This window comes from Lutjanus erythropterus, chromosome 18 (assembly GCF_056507025.1).
Source record: "Lutjanus erythropterus isolate fLutEry1 chromosome 18, fLutEry1.hap2, whole genome shotgun sequence".
NCBI classification, from domain to species: domain Eukaryota; kingdom Metazoa; phylum Chordata; class Actinopteri; order Lutjaniformes; family Lutjanidae; genus Lutjanus; species Lutjanus erythropterus.
Window position 1 is genome coordinate 6,929,265 of NC_139334.1, and position 14,864 is coordinate 6,944,128.

At 40.4% G+C, this 14,864-nt stretch overlaps 1 protein-coding gene across 2 annotated transcripts in view; it reads right to left on the reverse strand.

The window, feature by feature from the left end:
* Positions 1 to 8,139: 8,139 nt before the first annotated feature.
* The window catches only part of prkd3 (protein kinase D3), a 50,255-nt gene continuing 43,530 nt past the window's right edge, over positions 8,140 to 14,864 (reverse strand). For both annotated transcript variants that reach the window (XM_084742152.1, XM_084742151.1), the window contains exons 12-19: positions 14,528 to 14,580; positions 14,033 to 14,105; positions 13,804 to 13,910; positions 13,489 to 13,650; positions 11,875 to 11,973; positions 11,521 to 11,788; positions 11,018 to 11,103; positions 8,140 to 9,726 (exon numbers count right to left, since the gene is read on the reverse strand). In XM_084742152.1, the coding sequence (XP_084598278.1) occupies positions 9,553 to 9,726; positions 11,018 to 11,103; positions 11,521 to 11,788; positions 11,875 to 11,973; positions 13,489 to 13,650; positions 13,804 to 13,910; positions 14,033 to 14,105; positions 14,528 to 14,580 (1,022 nt within the window). In that variant the 3' untranslated portion in view covers positions 8,140 to 9,552. The remainder of the gene's footprint in view (positions 9,727 to 11,017; positions 11,104 to 11,520; positions 11,789 to 11,874; positions 11,974 to 13,488; positions 13,651 to 13,803; positions 13,911 to 14,032; positions 14,106 to 14,527; positions 14,581 to 14,864) is intronic.

Sequence of the window (14,864 nt, forward strand, 5' to 3'; positions counted from 1 at the left end):
ACATTAGGGCAGAGCCTATATCTTCTCCCTTCTACCAGGCAGTCGTCTCCTTCCTGTATGGACTGAGGGCCCATCCATATGCAGATGGCTAATTTGTAGTGTTTACAGAGGAGCAAAGAGGGGGCCGACAACTCATGAAGAGGGCTGAAAAGAGGCTGCCTACGTGTCACCCCAGGAGCCTGGTGGTAAAGCCTGCCCTACCAGAGGAACAACATAAGTGTCCAATCTGTGTTTGCTTACCCGTGGACACCGATGGCTCAGTCCTGGCCCGGGGGCCTGTAAATTGTGCTTTTTTTTACAGGCCCTGACAGCTAACAAGCTATTGGGAACAGGGGTCCAATGACACAGCCACTCAACAGATTAGCACCTCATCAGCCTCCTGCAGCTTCGAACAAATACGGTCCCTGCCTCCTTTAGAACACAATAGAGCCGCCGCCGCTAAACAGCCCCCCGCCAAGAGAGCCCCCACCCTTCTCCAGCCACAAAACTTCCTGGTCTGGTCTTTCTCCGGGGCCACAGCTGCATCAAGGGGTCCTTCCCCACCAGTCCCCGAGCCCACCCCGACCCCAATTGGCAAGATGTGTGTATTTCAGGTGAGCAAATATTGCCACTTGCCTGAGAGTTCAATGGCCAGCCCTTTCAGAGGGGGTTGCGTATTGCGCCTGCCTGCTTTGCAACAGGGGTACATGTGGCCTCACACAGCAACCGGTCCACAGGATGGGTCAGGGGAATTCTCCAGGCACAGCTGGAGTCAGCAAATCAAACATACCTATATAGCTCATCTGCATTTTCCCAGACTAGGAAACCATTTCCAGCTTTCATTTCCTCTCTCGACTGATTTCACAACAAAAGAACATCTTCATGTCCTGAACCAGCCACCACACACATAGATTTGACCTTTCTGCTTCTGCAATACACAGTCTAAAACTCTGATTTGAGGGCCACCCACACCTAGAGCAATAATTATAGCAATAACTATCAATACATCATTTTAAAATTTGTTCTAACTGCATTGGACTGCTGAGTCCTCACTAAAACTATAAAGTCGTTCCTGGCGTGGACGGGCCATCTCTTATCTGGTAGGGGGAGACAAGAGACAAAAGTATGGGGGGACAGTTGCAATACAGACTTTTTGTTTTGTAGCATGGACATCAGAAACATACTGTTGAGTCCACACAAAGTAAACCTAGGAATTGAGTCCATGGCATGATTCCAACCATTAGATAATAAGAAAATGCGCCAGGGGACTGAAAGCTTTTCTTGTCATTCATTTGCCATGTTTTGGATACCTTTTGCTTCCAATACACACATGCTTAAGGTATAAATACCTTCAGCAGTTGCATTCATTTGTCTTAATGTGGAAAGAGTAGATATGAGGGAAAATACGTCACATCAAGTGATATTGTATTAGAGATTGGAGATTGGCGTGTTTCTTGAGACTTGTGCCCTTCATCAAGGACATGGAGGCAAAAGTAAAGAGGGCAACAAACTGATAATACAGTCTGCAAGGTCTGTAATATACAATCTGTCAGTGTTTTTTTTTTTTATTTGCACAAATAATTATTTAAATCACATAACCTAAAGTAGCAATTTCTTTGATTTAATTTGATGCTTTGCATCCATGCTGCCTTCAAGCCCACCAGCCAAAACAGTTAGCTATGTGATGGCTGCTTGATGTGGAGATAGTTGTAACAGTTCATTAAAATTATGAGAATTTTTGCATTGTGTGCATGGAAGACTTTGCAAATTCAAGCCAAAAGAAGTTGGGTCAAGTGTGTTTGTTGTCAACCCGTGCCCACAAAGCCTGCACCCCAGGGGCATCCATCCACATCTGCCACAACTGTGACAGCTATTCAGTCCTTCTGTGAAACATGCACATTCAGAAATACGTCTACACACACCCGTAACAACAGAACTCTTTGCATTTAACTCACATAATCTGTGATTGTGTTGTAGATGTCCAAATGAGTTTTATTTGTAGTAGACAAACATGGATAGTGTCTATCAAAGTTTCAAACAAAACGTGTTAATACCATCCCCAGTATCTCACACAAGTAAAGAAAAAAACACAACATCAAAACATATTATTGCAAAGATGAGGTCACACATTAGAACTAGTAATGCAGTTGATGGTGCTGTGTGTTTATTAAAACTTTTATGCAATTTTTTACATTATTGTTACTAAAATTATGCAATGCAATCTGATTTTCAGTTGAAGCCATCTTCTCTCACTCCAAGAGATCAAATCATTTTTTTCTATCACAAATCATTCCTGAACTCTTCCTAACTGTGGGTCAGTCTATTTCAAGATAAGTCCTTGTAATGGGCAGCCTGCCAGCTGTGAGTAGAATTTTGACCAAGTAATTATCTTTCTTTTGCACAACTTCGATTTCAAGATATGTGCATGATGTGCAATTACATGTCTGCATTGCTTGTGAATCTGTGGACAGTCAAAACACAAACAATTCACTTTTTATTTTGTGCTTAATTTTACTAATGAATTCTAGTTTTTAATATCCTGACCTTTTATGTAGAAAAACCTAATCAGGGACAGGAGTTGCAAATTAGCCTTGGCTAGAAACCCCACATGCACCACCTGCTGCAACGTCTCTTGCATTATCTCTGACAAATAAATTAACCAATGAATAAATGAAAAAAAAAAGTTTTAGCTTGACGCTAAATTAAACATGTTCCAGCCACTATTTACTGACAATGTAATGAAATAGCATGTTGTGGACATTGGATTGCAGTGATCAAATGAATCACTATATTTACTGGTCATGACTGAAAGACAGCATTGTGAGGATTAAAGGCCGCTGGCTGAATGCCACACCAGCAACTTCTTCGGATAAAGGCAAAGATCCACAGCTAAAGAGTACAGGGCCAGCTTAGGTAAAGGCCACAGGCCCGTGGCTGCAGCCAGCTGTGTATTGGGTCAGAAGATGATGTGTCAGTGCCGTGGACCACCTTGATCCCCCCTGGAAGTCAAACAGAAGTGTGGGTCGCCGTGTCCTGGGAGGCCTTCTCTGCCATCACAGTGAAATGGAACTGGCCCAGAAAGCAAACAAGATCTCTCCCCATCTCTCCCTCAAGCCCAGACCAACCTTGTCTGTGTGATGGGTATTTCTGTTGTTCTGTTTGTTTGCTTGTTTGGTCTGGAGCCCATGGATACCCAGCATGGAGTAGAACAGAGGAGAAGCGGAGGCATGGAGGACGTAGAGGAGAGAAGAGGTGGGGTCGAGGTGGGGTGGGGGTGGGGGGGACGAGGATGTGTGTCACACAGACCTCCCCTTGAGGTGACGAGAGACCTGCCGAGAAGCTACCAGGCAAAGCTGCTCAACAAATATACACAGACCCCAGGATCAGGGCAACAAAGACAGATCGCTGTCTCTGATCCTTCAACAGATGTTATTTCTGACACACATCTGACAGCACTGTCCTGATTCATGTAAATTCTCTAAAGACTTTTCAAATATGCTTCAAAGTTCATTCTACAGGAGATTTCTGTGGCTGTATCCACTTGTAATATGTGAAATATTCCAGTGTAAAGGTATTTGCACAAGTTATTTCTAAATGTTGTAGACAACAGTGCAGGTCTGATGCTCTATGTGTCAAAATCATTTTTAATTCAATCGCAGGATAATCAAAGGCTTCGTCACACATTCTGTTACACAAATTTCCCACAAAGCCTGTGACCATTTCATCACAGTTTCAGTGGATTAACCTACAGAGAGTGACACCTTCTGGCAGCAAAGAGAACTGCTTTTTTAATGGGTACAGACCAAAGACAGTGATACTTACAGAGCACATGGGCCCGCACATCTCTCTCATGCTTCCTTTTTGATAATGTAGACTAATAATATCATAAAACATACATCTCACTTATTGGAGATCCTGAATATTTGTCCTACTCATTATATTCACAATATTTCAAATGTCCCCTCCAGGCATGTTTTTAGATGTGAACAAAATGGGATAGGAATTTGTGTCTAATATTCTACAAAAATGCAGAATATTCTTGTTAAATGTTCTTAAATGAATCTACTACTAAACGCAAGACACTTCAGGGGAAAATAGTTTCATGAGCTGGATAATTTTGAGATGAACTTGTCTGCTATCAAAGGAGCCAAAAGAAATAAAAAAAAATAAATAAAAATAAAATAATTGTTTCATTGTAACTAGTAAACTGGGAGAGTATCAGAGTGACATTTACTAGAGTAGTTCTATTTTTATCCTATTTCACCTGTATTATCTTGCCAAAAATAAATCTACTCCTCTCCACTGAAAAATACACAATAGGCCCATGGTTCATTTCAAAAGTTTAACTGTAAGACACAAAATGTTTCCTACTTCACTAAAAGGTCCATTCTAAGCAGATATGCACTGGATGCTTCAATTTTCTATATAATCACACCATAACTGGCTTCCAAACTAGTGATCAAAAAATCATATGTAAAAAGTCTGACTGAATTCACCAAAAGCAAAAGATGTTTTTTTTAGTTAAGGGGGGCTTTAAAAATGGTTATTGTTTTAAATTTTAAATGGAACAGCACTCAGTGGCCCCTTTATTGTGTACACCTGTACAATCTCAAGTTTAATTGTAGTTTTCATAATTTATGCAGCATAAGTATATATTTTGATTAAGAAAAATATTACTGACTTTTGTACCAAAGAAAGAAAGAAAGAAAGAAAGAAAGAAAGAAAGAAAGAAAGACACCCCCTTTTAAGTCTATGTTTTAAGAAACTTTTACACCTCCATCCAGCCAGAGGAGGGAGACATTGCTCTTTATTTTTCCGGGTGTTTTGCTCTAAATCTCCTTCCTGTTAAATGACTGTCGTAACACCTTTTCCCACAATGAATCCTTAAATCTGGCAAACACAAGCTACACTAAAATACATGTCTTGGGAGTGTAGTTTGTGTTTTCTTTGCTCACTGCTGAACGTGTGAGGACCAACTCAGCGACCTCTAACAGCAGCGCTGTTGTGTTCGTGCCTGTTCAGTCTATAAAAGTCTCCCCCACAGAGGTTAATGGGGTCATCTGGCCTGCACAGAGGATGAACATCTTGAAACCATTCAGACCGACAGATACAGGAGCACAGTATTGAGTATCATTTAGAGAAAAAAAAAAGTCTCCTCAACTTCTCATCAGTGGCTGTTAGATGCTAGCATTGCAACAGCCATGATTGGTAAAAGTGGGCAGCCAGTATCTGCAGTTTGTGCAGTGAAGCTCACTTCAAAGATTCTGGTAAATTAATGACAGCTGTCTATCCTCGGTGGTTTATGGTGGACTGTACCTTCAAACAATAGTCCCATTCCAAGAAATTTTATTCATACGGCTACAGCTGAACACGTTTGATACTTCTATGATAGCATTTATCATGAGTGATTTCAAAGTCTTCCACAAACCCCCACCATCACCACCACCCTCTTTAACTATGTCATTACTCCCTTTGTGGTGAGCGACTGGCTCTGCAAACTGCACGGTGTGGTGCAACAATCACATCCAGCTGCTGAGAATGGGATCTGACATGTGAAACCACTGCACACACACACACACACACACACACACACACACACACACACACACACACATCATGATGCAACATACATAAAAGTATAGGCTGCAAGTACAAATACTTCATTACTGTGCTTAAAAGAGAATCGTGTGATTTCCAGTCGCATCTAGCGTTCAAACCTTAGATTGCAACTAAGAGGATTTACCCCGACACCGCCCCCCTCTCACCAAGAGTACGGTGGCCCTCAGCGGACAAAATGGCGAGCGAAAACTATCTCACAACAAACTAACTACAATAATGTGTGTAGGATGAATTACCTGTCCAGCAGAAAAGAGGCAACCTCGGCGTCACTGTGAAAACGTTTGTCCTCCATCAGCGGTTTCCATCGTGTAAACGCTAAGCCGATGTTGATTCGTGTTTTTGCCGTTTCCTGTCATGCTTGCGTTTACTTTCTTCGCGTCTCTGCTTCCTGGATGACGGGGATTCACTGTCCGCTGCTTTTTGTTCTGGTACAGTGTAGGTATGATCCTCCATTTGTCAAAACTGTGCCAGTCAAGGTTCAGAACGCTAAATGGTCTGCCAGCAATCACCCGCGTCTATCCTCCCCGTCTACTTCCGTGTTTACGCTGCGACGTCTACGTAAGGTCGCCATGGGCTTCCTAAGACTCACTGTTAGTGCAGTTTGTCCGCTCTGCGCTGCCGTAGACGGCGCAGGATGATGATCTCCGTAAGTCGACCCTACAGTATGTAACTTTAAATGGCTATTTCTAAAGTAATGGGAACATATAGATTATGAGTTTATGTTGATTGATAATAATAAATAACATACTTATATATAATATATCTCATTTATGTTCATAAATTCCTGTAATTATTACACACTGGTCTTTTAAGTACAGTTTTCAGGAATCTGTACTTTACTCGACACCTTTTTGTTTTTACTCTCTACATTTCAACACAAATATCTTATAACTTACTTACTTACTTATTACTTACTTATACTTACATTTTAATGCACTTGAGGGAAATTATTCTTTTTTTTATTTTGTATTATCGTGTGTTGCCTTCCCAACATCAAGATCGATTTCAACCTTAATGGATGGGACAATAACACACAGATAAGATCATTCTTTAGTGTAGCTATCATTGTATATCACACACGACATACATAACAAGACAAAAACAACTAAAGAAGACAAAAACAGCATACAAAACATGATAAGATGAAAACAACATAAGATATAACAAGATGAAAATGACGTAAAACGACGTAACAAGACAAAAAAGTGAGACATAAGACGAAAGGTAAAAAAAAACATAACAAGACAGAATGCTGCAAAAGCCCTAACGAGATAAAAACGCCGTAAAAGATGTGACAAAACAAAAATGACATAACGAGATGAAATATAAAAAACATAACGAGACAAAAATGCAAGTAAAGACATAACGAGACAAAATGTAAAACGCATAACAAGACGAAAACACTGAAGGAGACTGGACTGCAGAGAAAAGGTGAGGTTCAGTTAGCACAGAAGCAGATGGTAGAAATGTCCTTCAGAGGAAAACTTAACTTTTATACTTTGATTACATTTTAGAGCCTGTACTTTTCGGTTTTACTTATGTAAAGAAGTTGAATCAGTTCTTCTACTTTTATCAGTCTTTATCTGTACTTCTACTGTGTGTACTTTGCTGCTTATGCATGCATGCATCCAAAATCTATTGTCAAAGTCAGGAGAATGAACAGACAGAGCTTGAAGACAATTTTTTCATTCTCAGTTAAGACGTTGGGTTTTTATTCCATTGGTATGTACTGAAATATACAAAACACTGACACCTGCCAATCCAGCGGCAACAAAGACAGGAAGAGTAACACAGGGAACAGGAAGGTACTCCCAAAACACACCGACAGAGCAAACTACAAAACTGTAGTGCCATAAACTCCCATTGTAATTATACTTAGTTTCTACTATGTCCACCGTCCAGACAAAAATGGCTGTTGAAATGGTCCAGACAACACAAACAATGAAACCGAAACCAGTATTTTGTTCTATGTAAAACCTAGTTTGATGCAACACATCAAAAACACATATTCCAGAATCTGAGCGCTTAAAAAGTCACATTCAAGAATACTGCTAAAGTACAGACAAAGATACACAGAAACATGACGCTCTAACATAGAGTCCATGCTGTTAAGCCTCATGTTGAACAGACAAAAATGGCTCCATTATTGCATTTACTGACAGTTCAGGGTTATGGTCTTGTAGCACTGAACTAATTCACAATATCAATTTAAGGGTTTGGAAACACTGAAATGAATATTTTTTTTAATAATATATGTTGGTCAGGATCTGCTGGTCACTTTCTCCAGTGGAAAGTTGAGAACACCTGCACACTATGAGCTGCCACCCACAGATCATACACATGTTGATTAAAAATAGGTGTTGAGGTTAGTTTAAAGATGCAATACGTAAGATTTCATAATCCAAACAAATAAGGGCCAGAATATCAACTAAATAACCATCAACTGCTTTTGTTGGTGTTTACTCCTCTTGGAGCTTGGAGCTCCTTTTGGAGGTTTTCGGGCTCAGGGCGGGGGGTCGCAGTGTGGAATTCTGGTGGGGAGCGGTGCCACAATAGGCACCAGAACCAGCACTGGATGAGAGGGCAACTGAACCTCAGAGAATATTTTCACAGCTAACTGTGAATTAAGGGTTTATTTTGACCAAGTCAAATTTTGGCAATTGTTGGAAAAGTGGAGAGACTAACCAAGATGGTTTGGGAAAGTTTGGTTTCTGCTGAGTTTGGATTAAGTGTGTTTATGATGAGTTAACATGGTAGTTAAGCTCCTGTTAGTCTGAGAAAAGAGAGAAACTTAAGGAAAATAATTGTAAAAATATTTCCTTTCTAGACATTTTATGATTTTATTTTGTTTATTTACAAAAGTGAAGCCAAGCAAACAGCTTGAAGAACAGAGTGAACTCACAGATTGCACTCTTCTCCCAGCTGAAACTATGAGTTGTGCTACTGCACTGCTGCCTGAGGTAAAAAGTGGTATTACATGATAGGAAGGGCTGGGGCTAGCTGCTTAGCATGCTACGTCAGTATATATATCTGCAACACAATACACTGATGTCTCTGACATAACATAAAAACTGTTATTTCTTCACATTCTTAAAAATTTTAGTTAATTTTTGATTTTTTTAAACTACAGCTCTTACATATTGCACCTTTAAAATAAATGGTAACAAAGCAGCCAATACTGTGTGAGTTGCATCAACTTTGTTTTGACAATCACTGGTTAAAATCTTTGCATCTAGACTGAAGACTCAAAATCTGTTTGCTCTCTGTAGCAGCGAATAGTGTTTCTATTCAATTGCTATATTCAATGGTAATATAGTGCAAAAATCTACCACAATTACGAAATACATTAAAAAAAAAACATACAAATATATGTGATAGTTCCAGTTTCATGCCAAAGGACAGTCTCACAAACAGTTCGGAAATGAGAACAAAACTCGTATGTTGTAAATTCTCAGACTGTAAATCCCTTGTGAAAAGTGCCCTTTACTCCTGGGATAAGCTCTCTGTCTCTGAGCTCTTCTCTCACATAAAGATCAGAGTCATATTATTACTCAAAGTTATCCAAAATTGTGTTTACAAAATCGAAATTAGTTCACCTTGTGTGTTTTGGTTTATGATTGTTCTTAAAAATGAACCAAACTTGCACAAATCCATGGAATGTTTTGATATCGTGCAAAAAGAGGATGAACACTCTTCTCTCCTGACAGTTTCTTAATGCGTTTCTTCGGCACGCATCTCCACCTGCATGCTGCTTGTAGCAACCTGCTACAAATTCTGCCAGGTTTTCCCCCACTTTGAAAGCTTCTGGAGAGTAACTCTCCACCTGATCAGCTTCTCTCTGTTTCCACAACAAACAGTTCTGAAGGGAGAATTTGCTGCCCCCAAAGCATCATGAAAAAACTCCCTGTGACAATCCTTGTCCTTATAACGTGGTGTAGTCAGTCCCCTTTGCCACTAGGGGTCCTCCTCCATGTCATCCAGGTTGGGAGCCATGATGAAGTGTTTGGGATAAACCAGGCAGTGCTCATCTGCATACTCCTCCCAGCGTGCGTCGTCGCTCTCGTGGGTGATGTAGCGTTCGCCTCGCCGTGTCTCGAACTCCCTGAGGTCCAGCCATGTCTGATAATCCTGAGGAAGAGAGACACCAACTTTTAAATTTAAGTCAGGACACTGTCGTCATTAGTTAGGAGGTGTTCCTGACATAAAGCAAGACTTTTATGTTCAGCTCTCACTCTGCTTTTAGCGGTCTCACTACATTTCTTAACCCTGGCCTACTCAGTTATTTTTTTAGAGGGGCCATATTTGAAAGAAGTAAAGTATATTTATGTTTGCTATGTCTGACCTGTAAAGTTATGAATTTTAATGTGTAAGAAATGAACCTTTTAAATTTTCTTTTTCATTTTATTAGTTTTCACAATTGTAAAAGAAACATGCAAAAAAGAACAGGAAAAACAATGCACCTTTTTAAAACACAATAACACAATATTTAGTCAATGTTGATTTGACTAAATATTTATGTATTTATGTGTTTGTCCATTGAAGGGTTAACCTACCTGAGTTAAAACAAGTGTTTTTGTGCAACAACAGACGTAACCATTGAATGATATGATAGTCTTCTAATAAACAATGTAAATCAGGTTATTTAAGTAAATTCACAATGATATACTTTCACATCTATAAATGATGAAAGGGCGGAGCTGAGGTTGTTCAGGGGTCAGATTGATCTGGCATGTCAGAGTCAAATATGCCATATTGTTATTCTGAAGTTTGGCTACTCAGAAATTGCATCAGTTTGCATGTAAGTTGTAGAACACATGTTCTAGGACAGGTTTTCTTTTTAAAAATTTATGGTTTGAATGTAAAAAGTACCTACAGGCTTTCAACAACATCTGTATAAAAATGGATAGTGGTGTTTGTCAGTTTTTCAGGGATATAAGAGCCTTGATTAGGTCAACTGGTTCAGCAGTCAATAGTTCAAATCACATAAAGCTAATATCTGTGGAGTGTCTAACCCCTGTTATTTTAATGACTTCTCTTTGGGATAATCATGATCAAAATTTCTGAACTACAGTTCCCATAATTCTAAGGGGGTTTAAGTGTATAATTATTAAGCATAATGCTGTCTCAAAGCCAACACACTCTGTGACAGGTTGTTTTTAAATGCTTGTATTTGTTTACATGTTAAACATTAATGTACAAACAACTATGAGTGGATTAGTGCTGATGCAGAAAACTTTCAAATGTGATGATTTTGAGTCAACATCCTCTGAAAGTGTGAGTCATGGTGAATCTAACAACGTGTATCACGCCTGTGTGTTCAGATTTGACTGGGTTATGACTCAGAGAAGAAAGTGTGCAAATTTTGATGCAAATTGAATTAACTGGTTTAAAAGAGAAATAGAGAAAACAGGCATGTCACCTGTAACCAGGGATGGCTGAGACACTTGTCCACGCTGTACCTCTTCCTCATCTTGACTTGGAGAAGATTGTTGATCAGATCTGTGGCTGTGAAAGAAATCGATAACCTGTTTCAATAAATGGATTTTAAGGATGAATCATCTCATACTAACAGCATTCTGGAGGGGCAAGACTCTCTTAGCTGTTCACAGCAAAAGATGAGGATGAGACTGTCTTGTCTAACCATGACATTATCACCAACACCTTCACCTTTGTTACACCTTGACCTGCTTTTCACACTGAATGTGGGAAGAGCTGCAGATTGGGCAGCTGAGGAGATGTGAAAGTGATTCATTTCTACCGCAGACAAAGAGAGCAATGTTCAGATGACCCAGACGTGTAGGTGGGGAGGACAGCCCTGAGGCTACATGTCTGAGTATCAGTTTGACAATGAACCACAGATGAAACCAGTAGTAACAGGACAGAAGGACGTAGAATATTTAGATGGTTACTTGTTTTTCTTACCTTCTGCAGAGATGTCCTTCCAGGGCGTAGGAGGGTACATGAAAGCAGCATTCTGGATCTGGTCGTTAATGTCCTCGTCCTCATTAAAAGGGAACGTCCCACTCAAGCTGACGTACACGATGACTCCCACTGACCACATGTCTAAGGAGCGGTTGTAGCCTTTACTGCGGAGCACCTCCGGAGCCAGGTAAGCCGGAGTGCCCACTACAGATCGCCGGAACGACTTCTCGCCAATGATACGGGCAAAGCCAAAGTCACATAGCTTTACCTGTAAGAAAACAGAAATGTTGTTCAGCTCCATCAAAATACATACACCTGCAACGACACATACACTCATGTCTTTTTATCTTTTACCTGAGGGAAGGGCTCTGCGGAGGCCAGTAGTACATTCTCAGGCTTCAAGTCACAGTGAACAATGTTTTTGAAGTGCAGATGTCTCAAGGCCACCAGGATCTGATGCAAACAAATGTCAAAAACGCAGTTTTAGCTCCAAAACTCCAGATGAGATAATAAACTCCAGTGTCTAAATGTTTGAATGTATATAGCATATGGTATAAACAGGGTAATGTTTGTATAATCTAAGCAGTAGACACTATGGTGCTGCCATATGGAAAAATAACAGCAGTATAAGCATACAAATGCCTTTAAATACTTCCATCCTGACCAGTACCTTCACATAAAGACATATGATCTCATCTCATCATCCCATCTATATTCACGAGGCCCGGCATAAGCCAGCGCTGCACGCATGTCTGCCTATGGCCCCGTACCAAAACCACAGTGCGCCTGGCTCCCCTATCCTGACCCTGACTTTGACAGAAGTCCTCCTGACCACATCAGAAACGGGCCTGCCACAGCTAATGGAGCTGTTGTTAATGGCCCTGCTCCTGTTTGGGACACGGCTCAGGGGCCTGCTGCTCTTCTAATCAGGCCACAAAGCCACCGGCACACTGCAGGCTGTAATCCACGGCCAGGGAGGAGGCCGTGATGCCATACAGGCTGATCCCGTAAACAATTCCCCCCAATCAGCTCACCACAAGAATAAACAGGCTCCTGGAGCCCAAGCAGAGGTTTATGCACAGCGGGCTAAAACATCCCAAAACCAGAGGGGAGGGAACAGGAAGGGAGGGGAAGAAAGCGATGATAGAAAATAAAATGCATAAAACAGAAAAACGTATTTCGAAAGGCAGTGACACATGCTGTAGATATAATTTCTCATCAGTTTATTTGACCATGACCAGCTGCTTTCAGAGAGAATAGTCATTCCAGTTAAAGGGTAACTTTAACTTGACCGTATTTTCCCATGTTTTTGTGTCTAAATGACTAATGGGGACAACAATGTTTAAAACTGGTCCAGCATCGAGGAAGAGAAGCGAAACTAAGTTAAAATGTGATTCTTAAGGGCAACTGCCTGTTTTTTAACCTCACCAAATTAACCAGACTCCCTTTGCAAAACTGTTTTTAACACGATTATCGTCATGTTCATTCAAAGCTCACAGAAACAAAACAAAACTCACCAAGAACAACTCTGGTTTGGTTAAAAAAAAAAAAGCCCTTTATTCAAGGTGTTAGATGTGAAAATAATGAGAGAGGAGCGAGAGGGAGACGTGTAGACCCAGAAAGTTTTCACATCTACCTTGGTGAATAAGAGGTTTATTTCAACTAAACAAACAGAGATGGTGATTATTAGAGTAGTAGAAAGGCGGGCACTTTTGGTTCTTTTGACAGGATCTTTTCAATAATGTTGTAAGACATAATGTTGTAGCTTAGTTTGCTCTTGACAGCTGGAGCTTTCTCCTTGAATACTGGACCAATTTCACAAATTTATGCGGACAAAAAAAAAGGAAAATTAGGGTCCTGGCTGAAAAATACAGTTTACCCTTTAAATTCAGCGTGAGTACTAGAATCTTAATCTTGAAGAAAGAGACAGATTAAAGGAATTAAGACTTTTGTTTCTGCCAAACGAACCTGTGTGACGAGGAACTTGGTGATTCGTTCGGGCAATTTGCTCTTCTCGCTCGACAGGATCATCTCCAGCATATCGCCATGCAGCTTCTCCATGACGACGAACACCCGCTCCGGCGTCTCAAACATACACTCCAAGTTCACGATGCCTGGGTGATGCAGATTCTGAAGACGAGCACAAAAGACACTGAAACAGTCTGTAGCGGGTAATGTGCATCAAAAGGTTCCAGCCAAGACCTTTTGTACTTACAGTACATGTATCCTTTGAAACCTGTTACGATTTAATTTCATTTTTATCACATGGATTCTGGTCGTTACCTGTAATATGGCCACCTCATTCCTTAGCTGGCTCTCCTGCTTGGTAGGAAATCTCATCTTGTCAATAACCTTGATGGCCACATCTCTGCCACTCTTTCGGTGTTTGCCTGAAATATTACAAGACATGGATAGGATGAATAGCTTTAAATAGCCTGTAAATGTAATATGAATCACAGTAAAGATATATTACATAAAATATAAGTGGTACCATATGAAAAGCAAAACATACCTCCATACACAATGCCAAACTGGCCTGATCCCAGCACCTCATCAGAGAATATTTGGTACACTGAGGCAATGTCCTACAAAGAGATAATTTGCACTGTTACTGTTGTGTTCTACTTTTACTGCTGTAACATTCAGTTCATTTTCCATGCTGACATTGGCAAGAGGTGTAAGTTACATCATGAAAAGCCCAGAGAAAATGTTTTTCTTCCAGAATGTTTTCTGATATTGCCAAATATTTCTATAAATATAAATACATATGTAAAACCTTCGCTCAGTACAGAAGTGAAACTGAGACAAATCCATTGACCAAAAAAAAAGGGGTTAGCAGCTTCCCCATTTGTGCGTCCTAAAAGCTTCCACTGGAGGTTTTTGGTAAAGAAACGGATTTTTGATTTTACCACAACAGCTACTTTAATAGCACATGAATGCAAGCATGTGCAGGCTGTGCAGGGAAATTGTGCAACAGCATCTCAAAGAAAAAAGAAGCCCAACTCACCACATTCTCCTGGATCTGGCAGTTGGACACAGATATGCTGATGGACAGCTCTTCTGGAGAGGAAAACACATGACGTTTCCACATTCAAAAACTGAAAAATGCCACTTTACCAATGCACAAAACAGCCAGTGAATCCTTAAGTAATTGTAGTCAGAGGCACAAACCTTCAAGCCTATTGCAGCTGCATGCAATAAGTCACAGCCCCACATAATGAAGCATTTTATTACACAATAAATTGGCTATAAAATTGATCTGGGAAGCTATGTGTGACTGAATGGTGCAAGTATGCAATGCATTTCATAACTGGGAATTTAGACCGCCGCAGGGGCTAATTCTG